Source organism: Prionailurus bengalensis, chromosome C2 (assembly GCF_016509475.1).
Source record: "Prionailurus bengalensis isolate Pbe53 chromosome C2, Fcat_Pben_1.1_paternal_pri, whole genome shotgun sequence".
NCBI lineage: Eukaryota > Metazoa > Chordata > Mammalia > Carnivora > Felidae > Prionailurus > Prionailurus bengalensis.
The window spans coordinates 133,170,207-133,194,783 of NC_057350.1; the positions used below are offsets into that span (position 1 = coordinate 133,170,207).

The following is a 24,577-nucleotide window of genomic DNA, read 5'->3' on the forward strand; positions in this document are numbered from 1 at the left end:
TCCTTCCTTTGCTCCAATGTTCTCTGTATTTTTTCCTTCCACTACATCACACTAACCTGTTAAGCTGCGGAGGCTAGAGAAATCTCAAGTTAGGTGAGAGGATCAGGGACATTTCTTAGAGCTTGTATCAGTGATCTCCTCAGTGGTGCCTGTTGCCGTCTAAATCTTCCTTTTCAATAAAAGCCGTTGCAGCTACTATGTTGAACTCGAGAAAAGCTGCTTTAGATAACACGATTCATTTTACTTGATTCTCTGCTAGTGTTAAAAGACGAGGACCCCGTCATTTAAAAATGTCCATCATCACTTTTCATTTCCTTACCAGAAGTGAAACTTGCAATTTCTTCAGAATCCTGACCTTTTTCATATTTAATCGTTAATTCTTGTGGCATCAGCATGTGGCTTGCGATGTAAACCAAGTGGTCACTTCCACTGTCCTCCAACACAAAGGATGAGTCTTTCCCAGCACTTAATTCCTGGCCAGGGAGGCTGTTCTCTCCCGAAGAAACCTCATGTGGCTCAGGAGTAAATCTAGCAGATAAAATGGAAAGCTTTAGGTGAATCTCCACAGCTTTGGGAATGCAAATAAGATTTCCTAACAATGTGATATATTACTTAATCATTTCTTAAAAGAAATACAGGTGGTAAAAATCTAAATGCATTTCAATACAATTATTAAGATTTTCTTATTTTTAAAAAGTATAAACGGATAAATAAAAATTCCCATTTATCCTTCCTTTTCCCCCATCTGCTTATTGCCTAATGACCATTACTTTGGAATAAACCAAGTCTGATTGGTGACAGAGTATTAGATAAATGTCAAGAACCTCTATCATAGGTTATTTGGAACCATCATATAATCCCTCATATTGATATCAATCCCCATAGAAAATACAGAAAATAGTAATTTACCAAAACTGTTCTGAGAATAAGACTGTACACAACTTACCTCATTGACATCATAGCTCTTAAAATGGAATTACATTTATAGTCTTAGGAGTTTAAGAATTCTTTATAACTTGGTGACACTGTGTTTTTGTTTAGATGATGACAGAAAACACATTCAATACAAGTTGATTTTTACTTTTATTCTATTTAGGAACCTTTATGCAATTTCAATGTCCATGTTCACATCTGTGTTTGCTACAGATATTCAGCACCCAGGAGTATTATTGCCTTAACTGTTGAGAGTTAATGAGGAAAGGGAAAAAAGTCAGATACGACACATGAATAATACGTTCAGCCCAAGTGAAAGCCAAATGATATCATGACACACAATATGCATAATTCTGCAACAGTACCAGGTAAGGACAAGGGGTGAGGAATTAAGACATCATGCAACAGAGTAGACAAGCTGAAAGCAGATGTACCTCTGCAACATGCATCATATTTTACGTTCGTTTATCAATATGTGCTGTATTTTTTTTAGGTTTCAGGAATTTTATTTTGGCAAAGCAGAATCATCCGTTATCTTAAATTAGTGTTTTAAATTTGTGTTTTGCTGGGTTTGCTTGGATGCGATGCACATTTTTTTTAGTCTGATAGTGGCACAAGAACTGTAAACATAGCATTTAGGTTTACATGTTCGAGTAACATTATAATATTTTGTCGGCAGTTCCGTAAGAATGGATTTGCCTTTAAGTGAACTCATGACTTATCCAATGTAGGGAAATACTGCTTCACGTGACATCAGTGCCATATTAGTCTTCATGTGTTGGCTGCTGGACACTTTCTTGCTAAACTACCAAGTAAATGCAATCTGATATTATAGGAATACGTACTTGCATGAGTTCTGAGAATGCTTCGTCTCGCTGTTTTGCTTCTGGATGCGTGTAAGAGACCTTATCTGTTCTGAGAAGCTCTTTGCTTAATTGCAATCTGAGAGAAAGGAGTAATTATGGGCTTAAATCTAGGCTTTTGCGAGGCTGCAGTCAGGGATCCGAGCTTGGGGAAATAAAGAGAGAAGTACAGAGAAACCAAAAGGGCTACTCATTCTGTTTGAGCTTCAAGATTCATTCTAATTATTTACATTGTTATTTAGGATACGACTTTAAGAAAAAATACTTACATGTGCACTTTAAGAAAAAATACTTACATGTGCAATTACGGTGTGGGGTCTTTTATGCTATCTTTTGGGGTATGAAACAATGAATCATATGCAACCCCAGACTTGGGTGAGACATGACATTGGGATATACTCTAATTAAAGTGCCTCCACAGCGGTGTAAGAAGGTACAAGAAAGTAAGGACTTTGAAAGTAAAAATGGGCTTCAAAGAGGAGACAGCTTCAATCAGGGCCACGGTTGATGGGTAAGATCTCACTGGTAGCAACAGAGTTCCAGGCGGTGTGACCAGAAACCCAGGAGGGTGAAGCAACGGTTCACACAAGGCAGACAAGACTCCAATGTGGCCAGAACTTAGTGCTGACGGTGTGGAGAGAGGAGAAGGGAGGCCAAGGTGGTTGAGCCGAAACTGTGGGTTCTATTCTGGGGAACATTTCAATGTGGGAATTTCTCAGGAAACCATGAATTGAAAGACAAATTTGTAACAAAGCCCATGAGGATGTTATAGACACATCAATCCGGAAAGCACAGTTGCCGCGTAACAAGTGCTACAGAAAATGGAATACATGAAAAGCCTTTACTTCAGAGACCTTATTAGCCTCCTCAGCCTAATAACCCGGCATCAGCCAGTTGTATACCCATGAGTCAATTAACAGTCCCTTGTACATATAAGAGCTTTCTAACTCACAGGAAATCGCTGTATTGATTATCCTCTCCTTCTGAACCGATGAGTCTACAGGCATTCTCAAGCATTGGTGGTGGGTACTGGTTGAATCCCCCTATTGAGAGAGCAAAGTTATAGTTAGATTTTGAAATCAGAAATTAGGTTTGCTAAGGAACAAGAATCCCAACAGGAATTGGCTTGACGCAATAAATGTCACTAAAATATTTCAGCAAAACTTGGCTGGGGTGCACACAGAAAATAGTAGCAATTAGAAATAGCATTCAAAATTTGATTTCAGAGGGCTTTGCAGCCAAAGAATTACTAGGCTCATGGAAACAAACCTCCTTGAATTGTTCACTTAAGGGTTAATTGTGAGGCAGAGACACATGATTTCCACATGCTCAGGCTAACAGAATCTAAGGGAAATTTTATTCTGACGGGCGTTTCCACTCAGATTTATGCTAATAGATCAAACATAGAAAAGGTAGCATTTTATTACATGATGCTATTTCTGTGCTTCTGCGCCCATTAACGTGGATTTCCAAGGAGTAAAATAATCAAAGAAAAGATTTTAGCTTACTGATCTAAATAACATGCCCCGTTATCCCCTCGCCATTGCTTTTCTATAAGCTATGGGATATTAAGAAGCGTATCAATTTTTCCCTTCGTTCAGGAAAATATTTTTTAGTTAAAGGAGGCTTTTGGCCACTGAATGAGCCACAATTCCATGAAAATATTTCAGAATATTTGTGGTTTCATAACAATTGTACTTCTTTAGTTCTTAGAGGAACATTTTTTCCCCTTTCTCTGAAATGACACTATGTCGTCTAATCAATTGCATTTGACAGTTGCTATTAGTGAGGCAGGAACTGTGATACAGGTGGTATTTCCCGTGCGTGTGGGAACAGCAAACGTGTCAGCACCAAAGCTTGTAGAATAAGGGTCAGTAGTTTAGAAAAAATTCCCAGAAGTATGAGTAGAGGAGTCTTTTAACTCCTACAAACCAAGTGGTTATAGGACGAATTGGATACATTTAGCAACACTGTGAAGGCGGAAATCAAAAATAAGCTAGCGCTAATAACTGCAACCTGAGGCATCTACCAAGTCCAGCTTTAATTATTCTATAGTCTTTTAAAAGTGCTGTGTCGGGGCGCCTGGGTGGCGCAGTCGGTTAAGCGTCCGACTTCAGCCAGGTCACGATCTCACAGTCCGTGAGTTCGAGCCCCGCGTCAGGCACTGGGCTGATGGCTCAGAGCCTGGAGCCTGTTTCCGATTCTGTGTCTCCCTCTCTCTCTGCCCCTACCCCGTTCATGCTCTGTCTCTCTCTGTCCCAAAAATAAATAAACGTTGAAAAAAAAATTAAAAAAAAAAAATAAAAGTGCTGTGTCATCATCAATCTTGATGACATAAAGAACAATATTGCATGGAACAAGACAATCAATTCACAAGGTATCAGTGAATCTGAGTCAAGAACTAGCTCACAGGAATCCAATTTTGAATATAAAGACATTTTAGGAATGCCTCCACCAGTCTATTTTATACATATTCCCTTTTGATGCATGCACAAGAGTGGTATCTGATAGTCTATCTAAAATTTGAACTCTTTTAATTACTATAAAATATAAAACTCTAATAGGCAAGTTGGTACCAATAGTTGATTGGAAGCACTTTTTCTTTCTTTTTACGTAACATAATGGAATATCATACAACCGAAGGCATTTAAAGAAAGAACATGATATTCCCAAGAGGGAAGGTGTTGGGATTCTTCAATCAAATATGAGTTACAGCAAAAAGGTGGAGCTCTCTCTGCAATGGAGAGTGAACTTTCAAGATACCGTCACAATGGTACTGTTGGAGATTCCTTGAATGTCAGGGCAACTTTGGAGTTCAAGGGTAGTGAGGTTGGCTCCAGCAGAACCAAGATCTACACCTGATAGAGTCTCAGAAAGAAAAGGTTCAGCCCCGATTCTATGGGATGCCCTAGAGGCAGGGTTTCTCAATTTTAGTGCTATTGACAATTTGGACTGGACCATCTTTTGCTTTACGGAGGAGGGGATGGTATCCTGTGTCACTGGAGGATGTTTAGCAGCATCCCTCGTCTCTACGCACTAGATGCTAGTATCCTCTCCCTCAGTTGTGACCAAAAAAAAAAAAAAAAAAGTATCTCCAGACATTTCCAAATGTCTGGGGGACAACATCATCCCCAGTTGAGAACTATTGCTCTAGAAAGAATATTTATCAAACCATTTGTGGGGAAGGTATTTTTACTTCTCATCCTTTGCAGACTGATACTTGTGGTTTCCATCTTGTTACGTGAGACAAGGTACACTGCTCACGCACTTGTATGCTGCGGCAATGTCAAATTGCTTTAAGTTTCTAGATGTTTATTCTCAATTTCTGAACTTCTCTCTTGCAGATCAGTTGGTGGACTAGCACCCATCCTAGTGACATTTTGTAGTGCATTGGCCCAGAGCCTTCCTACTCACAATGTCATTCTTGGCCCAGGAGCACGGACATCACGGGAGAGACTGTTAGAAATGCAGAATCTCAGGCTCCACCCTATACATACTGAACTGGGACCTGCATTTTAGCAAGATTCCTATGTGATTTGTATGCTTAGACTCTTCGGGAATAGCACAGGACTGTGCCATCTTTAAACCTTCATACAGGTCTCCAGGGCGTGCCAAACCAGGTATTGGGGGTGCCTGGGTAGCTCAGTCAGTTAAGCTTCTGACTCTTGGTTTCAGCTCACGAACTCACAGTTCATGAATCCAAGCCCAGCACTGACAGTGCGGAGCCTGCTTGGGATTCTCTCTCTCGCCCTCTCTCTCTCTCTCTCTACCCCTCCTCTGCTCATGCATTCTCTCTCTCTCTCTCTCTCTCTCTCTCAAAATACATAAATAAACTTTAAAAAAAAGAAAGTAAACCAAGTGCAGTAGGGAAAACTTTCATGTAAATGCTCATCAAAGAGCTGCTAAAACTTCTTCAGGTTGAACAAATGTGGCTCTGGAGACCTCCAATCACTCTGTGCTTTCTAGTCCTGAGATCTAATGTAAAAGACATTCTATCATGAAAAAAAGTCTCACCACATTATAACCAAGGTAAAAACAGGATATAACCAGGATATGTCCCATCTCTGTCTCCATCGCACCATCCAATGGGTATATTTGGGTTAGCTCTAGATTCAAAGATGTGTTAGGCTATCAATGCTATTAGCAAACACTAATTTATTAAAACAAAGAAGAAAAACAAAATAATGGCTTACGTCTGACAGAGTAAACAAATGGCTTTAAAAACTTCGTAATATAATTCAGGTCTGGTTTATGAATCCTCCCAAGCTGTATCAGATGGTGATCAAGTGGGTGGCTGGCTAACTCCTCTATGCCATCCTTATGCGCAGAGCCCAGGGAGATCACAAACATGACGTAGCCTTGACACTTGGCCCTCAGAGCCACTTTCTTTACGAAATCCCTGCTCTCACGATATTCTCCAGCTGAGATCACAAAGATGACCTTGTGTCTTCTCAAGTTGGGTGTCTGTGCGAAGAGATTCTCCATGACCCATAGTAGGGTGTGGCCAATAGTGGCTTCTCCTTTTAGGTGTTGGAGGGAAGTCTGGATGTGCCTCTTCATTAGGACTTGGTTGTCATAAGTTATAAACTCAAACTCTGTTTTTACCACACCCTTCCTTCTCCTGGAACTATCCCAAGGAGAATAGCCCAACAAGGCAATCCTATCACCGAAGTCTGAGGTTATAGGTTCTGAGGCAACCTCGAAGTTGTCAATCATAGAGCTCACCAAGGTTTTCACAGCCTTAAACTCATCACTTGCTATAGTCCGAGAATTGTCTAAGAGGAAGGCTACATCCATGTATGAATTTTCAGGTAAAAAAACCTCTTTGATGCAATCACTTGGAAAACATTTATCTGGAAAGATACAGAGAGACTTATCAACGGTTCAATGTCTGCACAACAAGACACTGTTGTTTGAGATCTTAGTCAAGGGACTCAGTAACTGATTACCAAGAGTTAATAATCTGACCAATACCTCTTTAATCTCACATTATTTAAGTTAATGAGGAATTCTCAATGTCCCAAAATTTCTGTGGCCACTAGAGGACAATTTGGGAAGGTCTTTTTGGAAGCAGATGTAGGAAGCACGCAGGCTTGAAGTCTACGAGTCACGTCTAAACTCATTTAGAAAACATTTTCAGTATTTTAGAGATTTTTGATACAAACTACCAAACTGTCCCCAAGAAAAGCCACATCATTTGGGAGAATATTCTAAACAACTTTCACCTTCTGTGGAAGCTCTAAATATTACAAAGATTAAAACTCTGATGTATGGCATTGAAAGACTAGGAAACTTAAAACAGAATCTATGATCAAAACTAGAAATATCTGATAAGGCCAGATTTAATAATTTGCTCAGAAGGCATTTTTTTCTGCACAATAAATTCTTCTCATGGGTCTTACCATAGCAAATGGTACAGCGCCGAAGTTTTGAGACAGACTCCCCATTTGGAGAAATTGGGATCACCTGAAAGGTTCCAGTGTCGTCAAACTACAATGAAAAACAAGTATATACTTATTGGCTCATTTTCTTTAACCATTATCTGGAAGCCATTGTGCACTCACTTTAAGGACTAGTTTGAAAAATCCCTAATGAATCACCATTATCTTGCATTACAGTCCAGTACATGTTCTCTCAACCTCTCTGTCTCTCATTCTCTCTCTCTCTCTCTCTCTCTCTCTCTCTCTCACACACACACACACACACACACACACACCACAATGCTTTTATTCCAGACAACACAAAGAAGTATATAGGACAGGTATCAGCACTTTATTCTATGATGAGAAAACTATCCCAAGATAACCATCAGATTCACCTACTGGGGCAGGTATTAAACGCTCACACTTATTTCTAATTCTGTAATTCTTCACTGAAGTTTTACATGCTTTTTTTTTCTTTTTAAGATTTTAAGTACCCAACGTGGGGCTTGAACTCATAATCCCAAGATCAAGAGTCATATGCTCTACCCACTGAGCCAGCCAGACACCCCTATATGCTTCTGATTATGCACCTGCTGATTATGTACTACAAGTCAGCTTCTGAAGTTGGATCCTGCAGAAATTGTATTTACGTACAAGTTCCCCTGGCTTCTTTAGGTAATGATCCCAACTATTTCCATCCCAATCACATTTAGAAGAAGGCACATCTTTCAGATGTCAAGTACGTTATTGCAGATGAGGACTTCCTCAAGCACAAATTCTAATTTAAAAGTTTATTTTGAAAGATTGTAAACAGAACACACTAAGTTTCCTCAAAATTCTTGGTCGTACATGGCCTGATTTTGTCTGTCTCTTGATAGCTTTTCTTGCTTCAATAATTACTGAAATGGGCAATATATAGCATTAATTATTTAATTCACTCACTCATTCATTCAGTGAGTCAGTAAGTATTTATTGGGCATTTTCTCTGTCTGAGGCACCATGGAAGGCAGACAGTTTTATAACAATGAAAGAAATCTATCATTCCCAGGTGGTGATGAAAGTATTTCTCAAGCCATAAGAATATTATACTCATACTTTTCCCCTTCTCCCTTGGGAAAGTAAAGGATTTAGAAAAGCCACACCCTGTTTTCTGTGAAGTGTTGAGCGAGCATTTAAAAATATTTATAATTATTCCAGCCTTACAGTTAGAAAATATTTACCACATTCCTACCATTTTTTTGTAAAATTGGATACTTTGGGTGTTATATTGTATTTGACTTTGTCCCCCGTATAAAGACTAAATGCTACCTTGGTAAATCAAGGAAGCTTATTCATAGAAATAAACCATATGCTCTTCATTCATTCATTCATTCATTCACACACTCATTCATTCATTCATTCATTCAATAGATATTTATAAGATGCCTATAATGTTATATAGGTAGTGTCCTAGGTGCTGGGGATATAGAAATGAACAAAGCAGATAAAATCTCTACCTTAAAGTCTAGTGGAGGGGGGACATATGCCATAATATAACAAATAAATTATCTAGTATGTTGGGAGGTAATTATTTTCATAGAAAAAAACTCTGACTTTCTATAATCCTTTTTGTCAGTTTCTATTGTAACTCTCCCTGTCTTCTATTCCCAAAATCTTCTTGGATGCTTCATGAGCAGATTGATTTTCTTCATGTTACAGAGGGCTTCTTTTTCTTTTTACAGTAGAAATATATGTATTTGTGTGTGTGTGTATGTATACATATATGTGTATATATGTGTGTGTGTGTGTATATATATATATATATACATATACATATATATATATATATATATATATATATATATATATATATATTTATAAACTCTTGGATGACAGGATAGGTTCACCCAGGTCCAGGAGCACTTAGTTAATGGATAATGTGAATATATTTAAAAATAGTAGAACAGAGGGTGCCTGGGTGGCTCAGTCGGTTGAGTGTCTGACTCTTGATTTTAGCTCAGGTCATGATCTCAGGGTTGTTGGGTCGAGCCCCGCATCGGGCTCTGTGCTGAGCACAGAGCCTTCTTGGGATTCTCTCTCTCTCCCTCTGCCCCTCTCCCCCACTTAAGACCTCTCTCAAAAAAAAAAAAAAAATAGAACAGTAGATGGAGAAATTCTTCATTTGGAAGGGGAGAGAAAGAAACATAGATTCCCACAGGATAGAGCCTCTTGTGGGAAAAAGTTTCATATACACTAAATATTTTACACAACATTAGGGGTTCAAAGATCCCCTAAACTTCATCCATCATAAATTAAGACCAGCTATTCAATGAGATTCAGCAAGGAGATGACAGATATGAGAAACACCTGATCTTCAGAGGGCTGGTAGAACACCGTATTCCCGGCCCCTTCTATCAGACAGACCATAGTTCAGAGTTTGATTTAGCCATTTAGGAGCTATACACAATTGGACAAGTCACTCAAACTCTCGGGGCCTCAGTTTCCTCATTTTTATTTATTTAGTTTTTTAAGTTTATTTTGAGAGAGATAGAATGAGCGGGGGAGGAGCAGAGAGAGACGCGGGGGTGGGGGGGCGCGGACAGAGGATCCAAAGTGGGTTCTGTGCTGACAGCAGAGAGCCCGGTTCGGGGCTTGAACTGGCGAAACGTGACATCAGGACCTGAGCCAAAGTCCGACATTCACCCGACTAAGCCACCCAAGTGCCCCTGTTTCTTCATTTTTAAATAGAGATAAAAACTGCGTTCCCTTCAGAGGGTTTTGAGAATGTGTATGTATGTAAAGCTCTAGGGACAGTGCCTGGTGCACAGAAACCACGTCTCTCTCCCTACTTCCCACTATTCCCATCTTACTAGCTCCACTAAGTTAAACATAAAGAAGTCGCCGGGGGAAGGTCTTACCTCAAAAGCCTCAGCGAAAACCCTTTCATTGAGAGCAAAGACAGCCGGACTGATATCTAGGGCATTGAACTCCATGGTGGCTGTGAGGATGGATGACTGACTGGCTGTCTGTACGCTGCTGAAAAACACAGCAACTTTCCTCACGTTGGCTCCCGCATACGTCCGCTTGAAAACGTTGCGGGCCACAAACTTCATTGCATTACCGATGTCTTGAGCTTCCGTGGGGCGTCGATATTTTATTTGGGAAAGAAGCTGGAGGAGCTGTTTCTTGTTACGGTAGTCGGACCCACGGATGAGATAGCTGGTGCCCGAGTCATAGGAAACTACAACAACTCTTGCTCCCACAGGGCAGTTACTTTCCTTGACGTCAAGACCACCGATGATGGATGTGATGATGTTCCTCGTTTCATTAAACCTCTGCTCTGTGATACCATAGGACTGGTCCAGGGCAAATACCAGTTCTGTTGGGTACACTGGGCACTTTTCTGCTAACGTGAAAGGCAGAAAGAAGTATGATGTTACCTTGCTGCTCGAAAGCCCTTCCTGTCCTCTTTACACCAGGGCTGAGGCTGATTCATACCAAGATCTAGGGAGATACGGGTGTTGTCTACAGCTCTGGAACTACAGGTGCACACAGGTGACACTTTGTGTGAAGGTGTTATATAAGTCTCTAGCAGTCATATTTGGTGGTAAAACACTCAGACTTCACAGCCCTCACTCAGTCTGCTATTTAAAAAGAAACTGAAGCGAGTGTCTAGGCTAATGGAACAGTTCTGTATCCTGATTGTGGTGGTGGCTACATGAATCTAGGCATGTGTTAAAACTGAACTCGCACACAACAATTAATTTTACTGTAAGTAAAATTTTTTAAAAATTAAAGGATACGATGGCTTATTGAAGGTTTTGAAAGCTTACGGTCTTCAGAAATCTTCAGAAATGATCTACCAATAATGCTAGTCACTTGGAAGATTTTCATCTGCTTATGCAACAAATATTCATTGAGTAGCATGCAGGGTGATATACACTGTGCAATATAAGCAAAGATGAACTGAATTCAGGACTGCCCTCAAGGCATCTGTCCCGGGGAGGACTGCTACACAGAAAGGTACAGACAGACTATTATTCTTCAAGAGCATTCAGAGGACAAAGCGACTGTTTCCCAAGAGAGGGGATCTCAGGGCCTCCCAGAAGCTAGCTTTTGAAGGAAAGCAAGGGTGGCCAGAGGAAGGGAACAGCAGGACCGCAGCAGGCTTACCATAAGCTGTTATAAAAATGGGGCTCTTTTGCAATTTCTACTTCAGTGCTACTAATTTTATGATGATTTAACTTTAGGAATCTCATAGGGTATCAGCCCTACGTATCAAACCTAACTTTTCAAAATGCTATTAAAGTCAGACCACAGGAAGAGAAACAGGGATTATTTAAGAAATGAATGCCCTCGTCTACATAGACTGCTCTACTATCTTGAATCTGGCTAACTCTTCAAGCGCATTAGACTCTAATAATCCCACACCCCAATCCACTGTTCTCAGCAATTGAATAGGAGACTAGGGTTGATTCAGAGATGTGTTTTGAATCGAGGAATTTTACCGTGAAGAAAAAAATATCAAAGCCAATAATTAAAAAATAAAATATGAGAAATTAAGTAGCCTTAGTCTTCCTTTCTTAGCCCTAACACTAAAAATTATTAAAGAAGTAGTAGGCAAGCATCTTCAAGACTGACCTCTCATCACAGATTTTCCCAGAAAGCAGAACTGATTTCGATTTATTTTTATTCTCTCCTTTTCCTAGTGCCCAACAGGGTACATGATAAATTGAATTCAAATCCCTGAAATTTTACTGGGCACTTACATATATAAAGGGCTTCTGTTTTCGTTTTTCCCAGAATTTAGGTGAATGATGTCACTTTTGGATAAGCTCAAACTTTGGGGATAAGTCCCTGTGAGTCTACTTCAGTAGGCTTCTAGAAGACCAGGAGCTCTTGACATTGACAAACCCAGCTTCAGTGGCAATGGAATCCAAGGGATCTAAGGCTGCTAAGCAACACCCACTGCGGTCCAGGTTCCAGAAAGACCACCCACAGCAAGGGCAGGTGTACAAGCAGTGGGCACTTGGTGAGATGTGAGAGAAAGGAAAGGAAACGTTGCCCATCCAAGAAGCCAGTGATCACTGGGTCAACAACACAGCAATTAAAATGTGGTCATTCAGAGCCCTGTCCCTGAATTTCCCAGCAACACGAGCCTACACTGTGAAGAAATTAAATTGTGAACTCAGACAGGACCTAGAAAGCATAATAGTGTAAAAGGGCTGGGAGCTGGGTGTCACCAATTCACAATCCGGTAGAAATGTGACATTGATAATTATAGCCATCATCAAAAGATAGATGCATCGGCATAGAAGGAAGAAGTCCTTTTTCCCATGGGGCTAAGAATTTCTTTCAAATTGGTCTTATCAGAATGCAGTTAATTACTTCAGCAAGAAACACAGTATGGTAAAAATACTCACCATTCCAACAAGCTATAAAAAAGAGAAAGAGAAGAGTCTGTTACATTTTTGGCACACAGACTAAAAATAACCCCCAAAACAAAATTTCAGCAAACCTTAACATTTTGTTTGACTCTAATCGCAAATGAGGCTAATTCCCAAATAACAGGCAGCTAAGGTCGAAGGACTGAGGAACACATACAAAGAATTCAATTAATGGGTGAACCTTCCTGCCCTTTTCTCCTTGTGAGCCATGGCCAGCAGACTTCAGCAGAATCTTGCTTGAAATCTGAAACACTGATCACTTGTCTTAGAAGCAGAACAGATGAGCCTCTGATTAAATGGCAAGATAGCTCAAATTCAATTTGTTTCATCTCTCTTCTTACAGCCCTGAGAGTCATTCAGCAAGGCACGGCTAAAATATGAGGGCTTATTTTCTTCCCAGATGAACACCTTGGGAACCTCTCTCTTCCTGCAGAAATGTGGGGATTTCCAAATAAACTTGGTCTCTGCTAAAAATACAGCTCCTACGTTTGAGTGATCTCCATATCTCTAGGGAGGAAGGAGAGCCCCCAAGGGTTTCTCCCGAGCAAAACAGCATCTGGTTTTTCTAAGTGATTTACTCTGTAAGCATGAGACCAATTAGAGGCAAATGTTGGAAATCTTTAGAAAGCACTGGTCTGACAATGTCCTTGCTCATTTGCTTCAAGAAAAGCAAACGAGTCACTCTGATATAATAAAAGATTTTATTAGCATTGGCAACCAGCTAGCCTTCCACGCTGCCATCCCACAGCACTGCGCTCTCTCACATCAACCCCATTAACGCCTTTTGATGGTCTTAATCCTGTGGCTGCCGAGATGCTCACAGCCAGCAGACAGGGCTCCAAACCCACAGTCTCCCCTGCATCTCAAGGCCTGAAGAGGATCCCTTTTTCCTGACTGAGCACTTTCATATGTTAACCTCCAACCCAGCTGTGAGACTAGAAACACAGGCACACCTATCTGGTTTGAGTGTGGCAAACCTTGCTTGATTTGGGGGAAACTACTTGATCTCTTTTAATATGCCTATCTTTCCTAAAAATCTTCTTTACTTGTGCCCTTCCCTCCAAAATTCTCATCATTTGGGCCCTCTTAGTTTATTTGCGACCACCCCCACTCCACATTCCCATCAGCCCCCTTGAGCTCTTATGCTATTTTGGGGATAGGGTCCCAGTGATCAGCTCAGGACCCGGGCCTCATCCCAGTGCTGCAGGACTGAAGAGGAAATGTGTTAGACCAGGAGTCCAACCAACCCAATTAGCTCTGAACATCTGTTGCCCAAATCTCATCTCAGTTTTGCACTCTGGAGTTCCAAGCTCACCGATCAAGCACCCTGTCTGGTTACAGAACCCACGCTCACCCTCACCCTCCACCCCCTAATTTCCTGTCAAACTCCTTTCACTCTGTGTTGGAAAACTGTCTTCGGATCCCTAACCCTCCCTGGGCCAGTACTCACCTCCCCCACTGCTTCCTCTTCCTTGGTTCTTCCCTGGGAAGATAGCTTTTTATTTTCCTGAGAAGGACTCCCCTCCCCTACAGTGGCTCTCCTTTTGTTCTCCCCCTGGGGCCCTAGGCCCTGGTTCTCACTTCCTCAGGGTGATGGAGAGCCTTTCTACTTCTCAAACAATACCTTTCACCCAGGTCCCCTCCCCCCCATCTTCTGTCTTTCCGTTTGTTCTTGCTTTTCAAGTGACCCACATGTGCAGAACTTCCTCGCGATGCCATTTTCTGTCCTCTGGCTTCACTTGCTTAGCTAAGATGTCTTCCTCGATTCATCCCTTGGGTTTCTGTTTCTTTCTCTGTCATTTCCCATCCTTAGGACCTCAACCCATCCATGTGGCCTTAAGGACCACAAACATCCCAGTCTCTGCTCTTGATCCTCACCTTTATTACAGCCCACTTCATTAGCTGCCTGTAGATCATTTAATTTAGGGCCCACACAACATTCTCCTGCCTCTGAAATGTTTGAGGCCATCATATTTTCCTACCAATGGATTTCTCGTCACAGTCCCTCCTGCCTTCTCATCTATAGCACTACTTAGCTTCTCCTGCTCTGGCCTTATGCTTATTTTAAACTCAGTTTTGTCGTTCTTTTCTCACCCCACACTTGCAATGACCATGTTTCTATCCAGTGTTCTTCAGTAAGTCTCTCCAATTTCCCCATCTGACATTCTTCTGATGGTGATTGTATCAGCATCATTATAAGCCACAATGGAAGCACGAGGAAAGACACATCACCTAAAATTCTACCACTCTAACACAGTAAGTTGTTACATTTTTCTCCCTTTGCTTCTAGAACTGGTTTCTATGTATATCTTTAGCTATATGTGAAATAATGAGGATCCAATTTAATTTTCTTTTTCTTTTTTTTTATTTTATTTATTTATTTATTTTTAATTTTTATTATATGAAATTTATTGTCAAATTAGTTTCCATACAACACCCAGTGCTCATCCCAACAGGTGCCCTCCTCAATACCCATCACCCACTCTCTCCTCCCTCCCACCCCCCAACTGTTCTCAGTTTTTAAGAGTCTCTTATGCTTTGGCTCTCTCTCCCACTCTAACGTCTTAATTTTCTGCTTTTTAATGACAATATTATTCACATTCTGACTGAGTCTTAAAAAAAACCGTATCTGTTTAGTATCTGATCAGAAGATGATGCACCATAAACTAATTAGTCTCTAAGTGCAAACAGTCTAAAGGTATGTTCATTTTGCTCTAATGAGTAATGTTTCAATTACCATATTTGCCTATAATTTTTTCTTTCTTTTGCTTTATTTCCTTGGGATAAATGTTCAGAAATGAGGTCATTGGGCTTCGTCTACCTCATTTCCCCTTCCTCCTAACCAAAGACAATCTCTCTATTTGTTGACTCCTGCTTTATTCCTCTGGTGAAACTACTCTCTGGCCACTCCCTATCACTTCCCCACAACTAGATTCAAGTACCCCCATCTAAGGAGACTCTATTGACTAAGTAACTAACCAACTAACCCCAAATCTCCATGCTCGTCCCTTTAACACCATGCCCTCGCAGACCTTTGTACAATATTGTATTAGTGCGAGCTGATTCACACAACTTTGGAGTTGGTTTCCAACCATTTGCCATAAGCATGCTTTCTCTCCTGTATGAATTACACTTTACTTACATCCCTCTCCCTCCCACCTTTGATGTGAGCTGTTCTACTGCAAGTACTCAGGACAAGCCTGCTGCAGGGGGCATGTGCCACCAGTGGATTTGGTTACTGACTCTGCATACCCACACTACACTCCTCCTAAGTGCTCTCGCCAAACACCAACGCCCTTGTTCCATGACACGCAGATACTCACGGCTATGGTCCCGCATGAACTGGATCAGATCACATTGCTGTAAAGAAAAAAAAGAGAAAGAGAACAGAAACATGAGCACAGCGACCCCTGAGAGGTCATGTTTATTTGCCAGTGGACAGGTTGGGTTTTCATTTGTGAATAAGGAGATACGTACAGAATACACAGGCTTCCCCGCCATGCCTTTCATGCCCTAGGAAAATAAAACCAGAGCAAGTTATTGGTATGTGAATCGGAGTCTTTAGTGACAAAACAAGAGCAAAGAAAAAAAGCACGTTCTTAAAAGCACAGCTGGCAGAGAGCGCTTAAAGTATTCCTGAACAGATAGATTATAATGCTATTTCCCCACTTAAATCAACAGAGCAAACTTCTTTCTTTCAGTGTGAAATCAGTTAAGCGAATGTCTGCCCAGAGTGAACTGAATTATCTTTCTAGGTAATAAGTAAAGAAATTAAAGTATTTCTTTTTATTTATTTATTTATTTATTTATTTATTTATTTATTTATTTATTTTTGGGACAGAGAGAGACAGAGCATGAACGGGGGAGGGGCAGAGACAGAGGGAGACACAGAATCGGAAACAGGCTCCAGGCTCTGAGCCATCAGCCCAGAGCCTGACACGGGGCTCGAACTCACGGACCGTGAGATCGTGACCTGGCTGAAGTCGGATGCTTAACCGACTGCACCACCCAGGCGCCCCAATATTTCTTGAAGATGTTTGTACTCAGGCTATGACACTTAAAAGGTACTTCTCATAAATGTTGAAAATGTAAAGAACATGTAAACAACATGAAAATGTAAAGAAAAGTTGAAATGTAAACAACAGACTTCCCGAAGCATGCCACAAGGAGAGGAATTTGCTGAGAATTCAGAGGTACAGATGTATTACAATTCAAGGAGTTGAAAATGCAGGCGGTAGCATACAACTTCTACGTAGGTGAAAGAACCAGAGATAATTATGTAGCAAAATGGGCTTTATGCAAAAGAAGAGCATACACAGTGAGCTCATAAATGCTGAGAGGTTATAAACAAAGGAGTACGCATAACTGGGTGAAATGAATCAAGGAGGCTTCCTAAGAAGAGGCAGTGCTTTTTTGACAGCTTGAGCTTTTCCCTTTCCCCCTTATTCCTTTTTTCAGGATCAGGCTTCCCCTTGGCAGTGGTTCTTAACATGTTTAACACACCTGGGTCTCTTTGGGCAACTGGTAAATGCTAAAGTGCTGGTTCCAGAAAATGCTATTACAGGCTCACAATCATACAATTTCACTGGCCTCAGAAGCTCAACCAGGGATGTCAGTGTAAGAACCCCTGTTCTAAATGACAACTGGGTCATCTGTTCATCTGTCCTTCCTTCCATCCATCCATCCATCCATCCATCCATCCATCCAAGAAACAGTTAATTGTCTGCTGAATGCTGAGTGTTACCTGGAAATGCTGTGGCATCCATAACTCTACCCACTGGGACACAGGCTCTTCTGACCAGAATCAGGAAATTAACTCTCTCACTAGGAGATGCAGAGGCTCATCCTTCCTTTCATAAGTTATGACAGAAGACAGAAAAGAACGCACAGCCACTTAAACAGAGAGAGGAACAGTTTCTAGCTAATAAAGAGAGTAGGCAGACCACACCTTGCAGAGGATCAGAGCTGTAGAGTGTCTGTCCTAAAGGACTGAGTTGGAGAAGAACTCAGAGCAAGTTCTTGAGCAGAGGCTGAGGACTGAGAGCCCAAGACAAAGAAGTTGATCTGATTCTAGCAGACCCGAGATAGAGAAGCGACACTCTTGGGACCAGCAGCCCCAGGACAGCAAAACCACACTCTAGGGACCAGCAGGGCCAAGCAACAAGGCCGGGAAGATGCAGGACCCCCACGCGAGAGGTCCAAAATCTGGAAAGGAGATAAATTCAGACCAGATCGGTACGACTCAAAGACGGGATCCTCGCCCACGTGACTACGAATGTTCACCAGGTCCTTAATGTGAAAGAGAGAAAGATGTATCACAGCGTCCTCACAGCTAGTTGACTCTCATTCTGCTATCATCCCCAAAACATCCATGCTTTTGTTTTCTCTACAAGGTCCCAAGTTAAAGAACTCCTCCAGGTAAGTCTCAAAACGCTCAGAACACACCAAACAAGGTAAGCAGTTTCTCCACTCTGTACACAATGCTTCCTGCGCCTCTGACACAACACCCAGGTGCTGGCAACGTCTAGTTCTTACCTGACTGTGCTCATCAGGGGAGAGAGATGTGTAAATAAATCATTATGATAACACGAGAAGCACCAAAATAGAGATGTGGATGTTCCGTCAGTGGGGGATGTGCCTGCCTTTGCCCAGAATGCTTCCAGAAGTGATATTTCCCTTCCAGTGGAAGCCTGGTGGGAACTAGCAGTTATATTTCCAAATCTCTCTAGAGTCTACATTTTGAAGACGGGAAGGCAACGGTGATCTGGGGAACTCTACTGACGTGTCTCACGTGACAGAACTTTGCCAGGACCCCTGTATGAAGCTTATCCCATTCTGATTTCTATAAACTTCAGTAAAAAAATTAAATAACGGTAACAGCTAATATTTGCACTGAAATTTATCGTTCACAAAGAGTGCTCACATTTGGATATACAATCCTCCCGGCTACCTTTTGAGGTGGTAGGACAGGATAGGTCATCCCCCTTTTAGAGGTCAACCGAGAGACCAAGTGACTGGCCCAGGGGCATGTAGCTAGCAACAGGAATTTGGATTTGGATCCAGTGCTCTGACTTTAAATTCTGTACCCCTTCTATTGAATATCTAGAAACCAGTATAGGCTACTTAGCTCTCATGGGTGTACTTACTCTCCGTCCGGGAGGGCCTGGGGGTCCCGGAGGTCCCTCTTCCCCTTTCGAGCCTCTAGTGAGCTGCAGATAGGAATATGCTTTAGTTTCCACACTGTCTATGCATGGAGAATACCTAAGTTTTAATGAGACTTTACAATTTGAAAAAGATTTTTAAAGAAAGCAACCATTAATTCAAGTCAAATAAATACCTTACGTATAAATATAAATAGCCATTCTTTTTTTTTTAAATTTTTTTTAACGTGTATTTATTTTTGAGACAGAGAGAGACAGAGCATGAACGGGGGAGGGGCAGAGAGAAAGGGAGACACAGAATCTGAAGCAGGCTCCAGGCTCTGAGCCATCAGCCCAGAGCCCGACGCGGGGCTCGAACTCATGGACCACGGGATCGTGACCTGAGCTGAAGTTGGACGCTTAACCGACTGAGCCACCCAGGCGCCCCATAAATAGCCATTCTTAACCATTGGTAAGTATCTATTTCCCTCGTAGCCTCCCCATTTAGTGACATACTTTTCTCTGGCACTGGCTATGCATTTAAATCTAAATTAGACATAAACTAGCATTGGTGCTAAAAAAGAATACTAGAGTGCACAGAGATCTAATTAAAACCCTCCCGTCTACAAAGGATCAAACACAAAAAATTCTCCACATACATAAGAGGACGGGGGTGGGCTGTGTCATTCCCATACTTCAAGGTGATGGATGTGGATGCTGATGAAATTTATCCAGCCAGATGGAAAATATATGTTGAATTGCATCTCTTTCATGCTGGTAATGACCACTGATACTATACTCAAACTCCAAAATGAAAAGATGCTTGTCTCAGCATTTTGTTTTTTAAAAAAAATTGTAACACACTACTCCACACTGTGCTAATTAGAAGATGTCAACAGCCTTCTTTAAAACGAATACCCTAGATGACCTTGGTTCTGAGCAGTGGAATTGTCAGAAAACCCTTAGAGACACAGCGGGAAGATGTCGGCTTCATTCCCACTCAGGGTTAATAGTCTGGGCTTTAATATGTGCCTTAGAAAATACTGGAAGGCACTGACATTTCTTGGAACAGCCAGCTATCAGTCTGTAAATCTTTAAAATAGTTCAGATTCATGGAACCATAGAATTTTAGAACTGAAAGTGACCTTTGGTGTCAAGTTCCAGTCTCATGTTAGAGAAACAGAGACCCTGAAAAGGTGTGGTGAAGGTCACAGAGCCAGGAAGTGGCATTTCAGATGCTCTTGGGTTAGATCAATAATCCACATTTATTATTACAACATAAAAGCCAGAGTCCTCCAAAGAAACATTAATTATTTCTGGAATTACAGGCCACTTACTGTTAATCCCTTAAATCCTTTGCGTCCAGGACCCCCAGGAAATCCAGGATCACCCACATCACCCTAAAGATTCAAATATAAGAAATCAAGATATTAAAATATTTGCTCGAAATAAGAGAAATAATTCTCTATAATCTAAAACCTAATTGATCTTATAACTACACAATATATTAAACATTAAATGTCATCTTCTGCCGCTTGCTTGGAACAAAGTCATTGACACACTTAAATATTCCCCCAAACTATTCTTAATTTTCTAATACAAATATTTATGCATAAATATCAGTGCAATGGCTACCCAATCAGTTATTAAAAATATCTAAAGCAAGAATACTTGAAAATCAGGAAAAACATATGGAGTATTAACCACAGAAAATACTAAACAATTAATTACTTCCTAAATTTATAAATCACTTCTGAAAAAGCTGAAGGTAATAAAAAATTTACTCTGACTTTGGTGGGAAATTAATTTTAGCACCTATTTATCAAAAAAACAAACAAAAACAAACAAAAAAACAACTAATCTCACATTTATCCCTAAATTGAAATATGCTCATTTTCTCCCTTTATCAGTAAATTAGAAAATTGGTCTTTTACAGTGAGAACTCTTGTCCTAACAGTTCCTTCTTGCACCCTTCTCTACCTAAGGAAAGAATCTCTTCTGGTAATTCAGCAATTAAAAGCACTTTTAAGAGGGTTCAAAAATTGGCTGTTTTCCTGTAGTTGATTTGATCTGCTTACACATTCAATTTTTTTAATCTACATTTTGCATTTTAATTTGGACACCAAGTATTGGAAAGCCACTCTTCTGGACAGGACGCTTAAAAAAAAAAAAAAAGGAAATCTTATTACTGAATTCCAGTGCATTTAAAACAGATATGATAGGAGCTACTCTGGCTGAAATATAAGGTTATGTCTAGTTGGAGATCATGGAGATGGATTTTTCAATCTGGTGGGCAATGAGGAATTCTGGAAAATGTGTGATCAGGAGAGAAACATAACTAGGTTACACTGTGGAAAACATCAAGTTGACAGCAGTGTTTGGGATTAACTGAAGCAGTAAGAAGGTGGTAATGGAGACCAATGAGGAGAATGTTGTCACCTTTCAGGGGAGGGGAAGTGAAGGCCACGATAATAAAGAACAAACAGCAACAGCTGAAGCCAAGAGTTTTGAATGAGATTACTGAGGCGAGAAATCCAGAGGACAAGAGGAGTAAACTGGAGAGGAGATCCAGGGGTGGAGTTTCAAGACCAGGGCCGTCAGGCAACAAAGGACAGGACTGTCTCTTCCAACTTAAAGATTCATTCATAGTAGTAAGGTCCTTTATTCATGAAGTCCTGGAAAAACAACTGCCCTTCTTCTTTTCCTTCTCCTTCTCCTTCTCCTTTTAACTTCAATTCCCAAGTAGAAAGTTAATATCATGGTAATTTCAAAAGAAGGACATGTGCACAGTACCTTTTGCCCCATATCTCCAGGGAATCCTCTTGGGCCCTACAATTTGCAGCAGAGAACATAAATAAATCAATATACCACTTGTGCGTATGATTGTTTTTTCTTGTATTATTTACGTGTGTCTCATCAATTAAAGAAATAATTAAAGAAACAGTTTTCCATATTTACCTTTACTCCTTTTCGTCCCTTTTGACCATAGCCTGGGATGCCATAATCTCCCTGTGGACATACCAGTTCATTTTAATTTCTCAAAAGTGAAACTTAATTGTAATCTATACTGGTGACAAGAGAGAAGCACTGGGCACTTCCAGGTAGAGGGGCCCTTACCAGTGACCTTGAACTCTGGGGTCATGCATATTGTTGGGTTTTCCTCACTTACTGGTATGTGCCTTGGTACTTTGGCCAGCTCCACTCTGCAAACATTGCAGGAGGCAGAGGGATGGTCAATCAAGACTAATGGAGTCAGTAGCAATTACTCGCCTGGAAAATTAGGAGCTGGTTCAAAGGACATGGGTGAGGAATTTAATTCCCCAAAGACTTACAAATGGCTGAGAGACAAATGCAAAAATGTCATCCTCACTAGTAACCAAAGAAATGCGATTTGAAACAGTAATGAGAAACTATTTTTTGTTAATGAAATGGGTATAGATGAAAAAAAGAAAGTGACAATACCCACTGCTGGTGTGGATGTCCTGAAGCAAGCATTTTCCTACATAACACAAGGGTGCATAGATCACTGAATATCCCTAAGGGCACCTTGCAAAAGAGGTGCATATTCTTTGAACCAGTTATGCTACTTTTTGAAATTTTTACGTAGAGATTATGATTTTGTCTAAAAATTCAGATACAAGAATGCTCATTGTGGGCTACTTATGACAGTAAAAAATTAAAAACAAATTAAGTATGCAATAGCAAGAGATTGGTCAAGTGACCTAAGGTATGTACATTCAGCGGAATATTTTGAAGCTATTAAAAAGAATGTTTAGGGGAAAATGTAATAACATGGAAATGTGCTCATGATACACTGTCAAGAGGGGAAAATAGAGTGATTTTTTTGGTATCTCCGGGATGTTAATAATGAATATTTCAAAATAGTAAGATTATGGGTCATTTTTCTTCTCCTCTTCCCATCTGTTAAGCTTGGTAAATTTTCTACAATATGTATACATAACATTTATAAATAAACATTATTTTTTGAAAAGAAATGAAAAAATGTTCTTGTATTGGCTGCTCCATGCACAGAGACCTTAGCATGGCAAGAGCCACTAGAACAGACGGCTCACTTCTTGGCTCTACCCCCCTCTTGTTCTTGCCCTAGAGTTTTGCAAGACAGGGAGAGAAATGCATAGTGCTGTTTTTCAGTGGACATCCATTGACATGGCCGTACTGGTTGTGAAAATACTGAAATGTTATCCGTATTCCCCTCTGCATGCCCACTTTCTCTCTTGCTGTTCCCCCTTCTTTTAACAGACAGACTCGCTATAGAATGAGAGCTGCAGGGGGTGGGAGGAATTCCCCCACATCTTCCTAGGAGGTCCTAACATACCTTCAATACTCCAGGTGCTTAGGCTGATGGCCTCAGTTCCCTTCTCTTTACCTCAGAACTAAGCACTTGGAGCTGCGAAAAGAGAAGGGTCCTAAAAGCTCATACCTGTTTTCCTCGCTGTCCAGCTGGCCCCACTGGCCCTGGATCTCCAAGAATTCCATGTTCTCCCTAGTAAGTGAGACAAGAAGGGCTTCAGGTCAGTAAAATCCAAACTGGCTCCCACTATAGGAGGTTGAGACGGGAAATCTTAAGGCTCTCAGTGAGGGTTCAGTGCTCAGCCAAGGCACGGGGTGTAGGAAACCAATAATGATCTTTCCAAAGGTGAGCAGAAAATGTCAGCACAGCCCAAGCACTGCTTTCCTGGTATTCTAGAAGGACTGAAGGAGAATGGAAAGAGTGGGAAATTTACTCCAGTGAAAGTTGATTTATTAGCTGATTTGTCTGCCCATCCAACAAGTATTTATCATCCTGGAAAATGAACCACTGAATATGACAGATGTGGTCCTGCCTCAGCAAAAATAGTCTGGTTGGAAAGAGAGACAATTAGACAGGCAGAAAATTATAAACTCACGATGCTATGCCAGTGACGGGGAGGGGAATCTAAATTGGATTTGATAAGGGGCACCTGGATGGCCAGACTTCAGACTTCAGCTAAACATCAGACTTCAGCTCAGGTCATGATCTCACGGTTGTGAGTTCGAGCCCCACATCAGGCTCTGCGCTGACAGCTCGGAGCCTGGAGCCTGCTTTGGATTCTGTGTCTCCCTCTCTCTCTGCCCCTCCCCGACTTTCTCTGTCTCTCTCTAAAATAAAGAAACATTACAACAAAATTTCTTTAAATAAATAAATAGATCTGGTGGGGTTAAGGAGGCGGGCTGTCTGAAGCACAGGAGCAGGGGTGTGAGGTTTGAGGGCGGAGTTGTGTGAGCGGAAGAAGGAACTGCAGAAGGGGTGAGGGTGGTCACGGTCGGGGTAGAGGGAAGGCATTGTTGAGAAGCCTGGCGCGGGCACGTGGGAGGGAAAAGAGCTCTGAAGCCTCAGAATTAAACAGGGTCAGGGGGCCTTCCAAGCTACTTTAAAGTCTAGAGCTTTTCCTAAGAGCTACGGGGAAATTAAGACTGGCTGCCTAATTTGTGGGGCTCGGTGCAGAATGAAAGCGTAGGTCCCATCCTCAAATATTAAGACTTTCAAGATGGTGACAGCAGGACATGAAACCAAGCATGGGGCCCTTTAAGCTGGGCCCCCAGGGTGACTGCACAGTTGCCAGTCACAGCTGGCCGTGGGACAGGGAGCCGCTTAAAGGTGTTCAGCAGGGAGTGGGATTCTGAAGAGGCCAACAGTCTGCTGTCTGACAGTCTCCAAAAGAGCCACATCAGAGACAGTAGGGTGAATGAGAGAATTTTATGCACAAGCAGATTGAGTCTGGACACCCCCCTTCTGGACTCTGCCCCGTGCA

General features: G+C 41.3%; 1 protein-coding gene across 1 annotated transcript in view; it reads right to left on the reverse strand.

The window, feature by feature from the left end:
• Positions 1 to 24,577, reverse strand: part of COL6A5 (collagen type VI alpha 5 chain) — a 94,432-nt gene that overhangs the window by 26,669 nt on the left and 43,186 nt on the right. The window contains exons 24-36 of the mRNA XM_043595424.1: positions 23,227 to 23,289; positions 21,744 to 21,794; positions 21,579 to 21,614; positions 20,123 to 20,185; positions 18,792 to 18,854; positions 16,123 to 16,158; positions 15,969 to 16,005; positions 12,622 to 12,633; positions 10,117 to 10,604; positions 7,199 to 7,286; positions 5,990 to 6,649; positions 2,749 to 2,839; positions 320 to 528 (exon numbers count right to left, since the gene is read on the reverse strand). Coding sequence (XP_043451359.1) covers positions 320 to 528; positions 2,749 to 2,839; positions 5,990 to 6,649; positions 7,199 to 7,286; positions 10,117 to 10,604; positions 12,622 to 12,633; positions 15,969 to 16,005; positions 16,123 to 16,158; positions 18,792 to 18,854; positions 20,123 to 20,185; positions 21,579 to 21,614; positions 21,744 to 21,794; positions 23,227 to 23,289 — 1,897 coding nt within the window. The remainder of the gene's footprint in view (positions 1 to 319; positions 529 to 2,748; positions 2,840 to 5,989; positions 6,650 to 7,198; positions 7,287 to 10,116; positions 10,605 to 12,621; positions 12,634 to 15,968; positions 16,006 to 16,122; positions 16,159 to 18,791; positions 18,855 to 20,122; positions 20,186 to 21,578; positions 21,615 to 21,743; positions 21,795 to 23,226; positions 23,290 to 24,577) is intronic.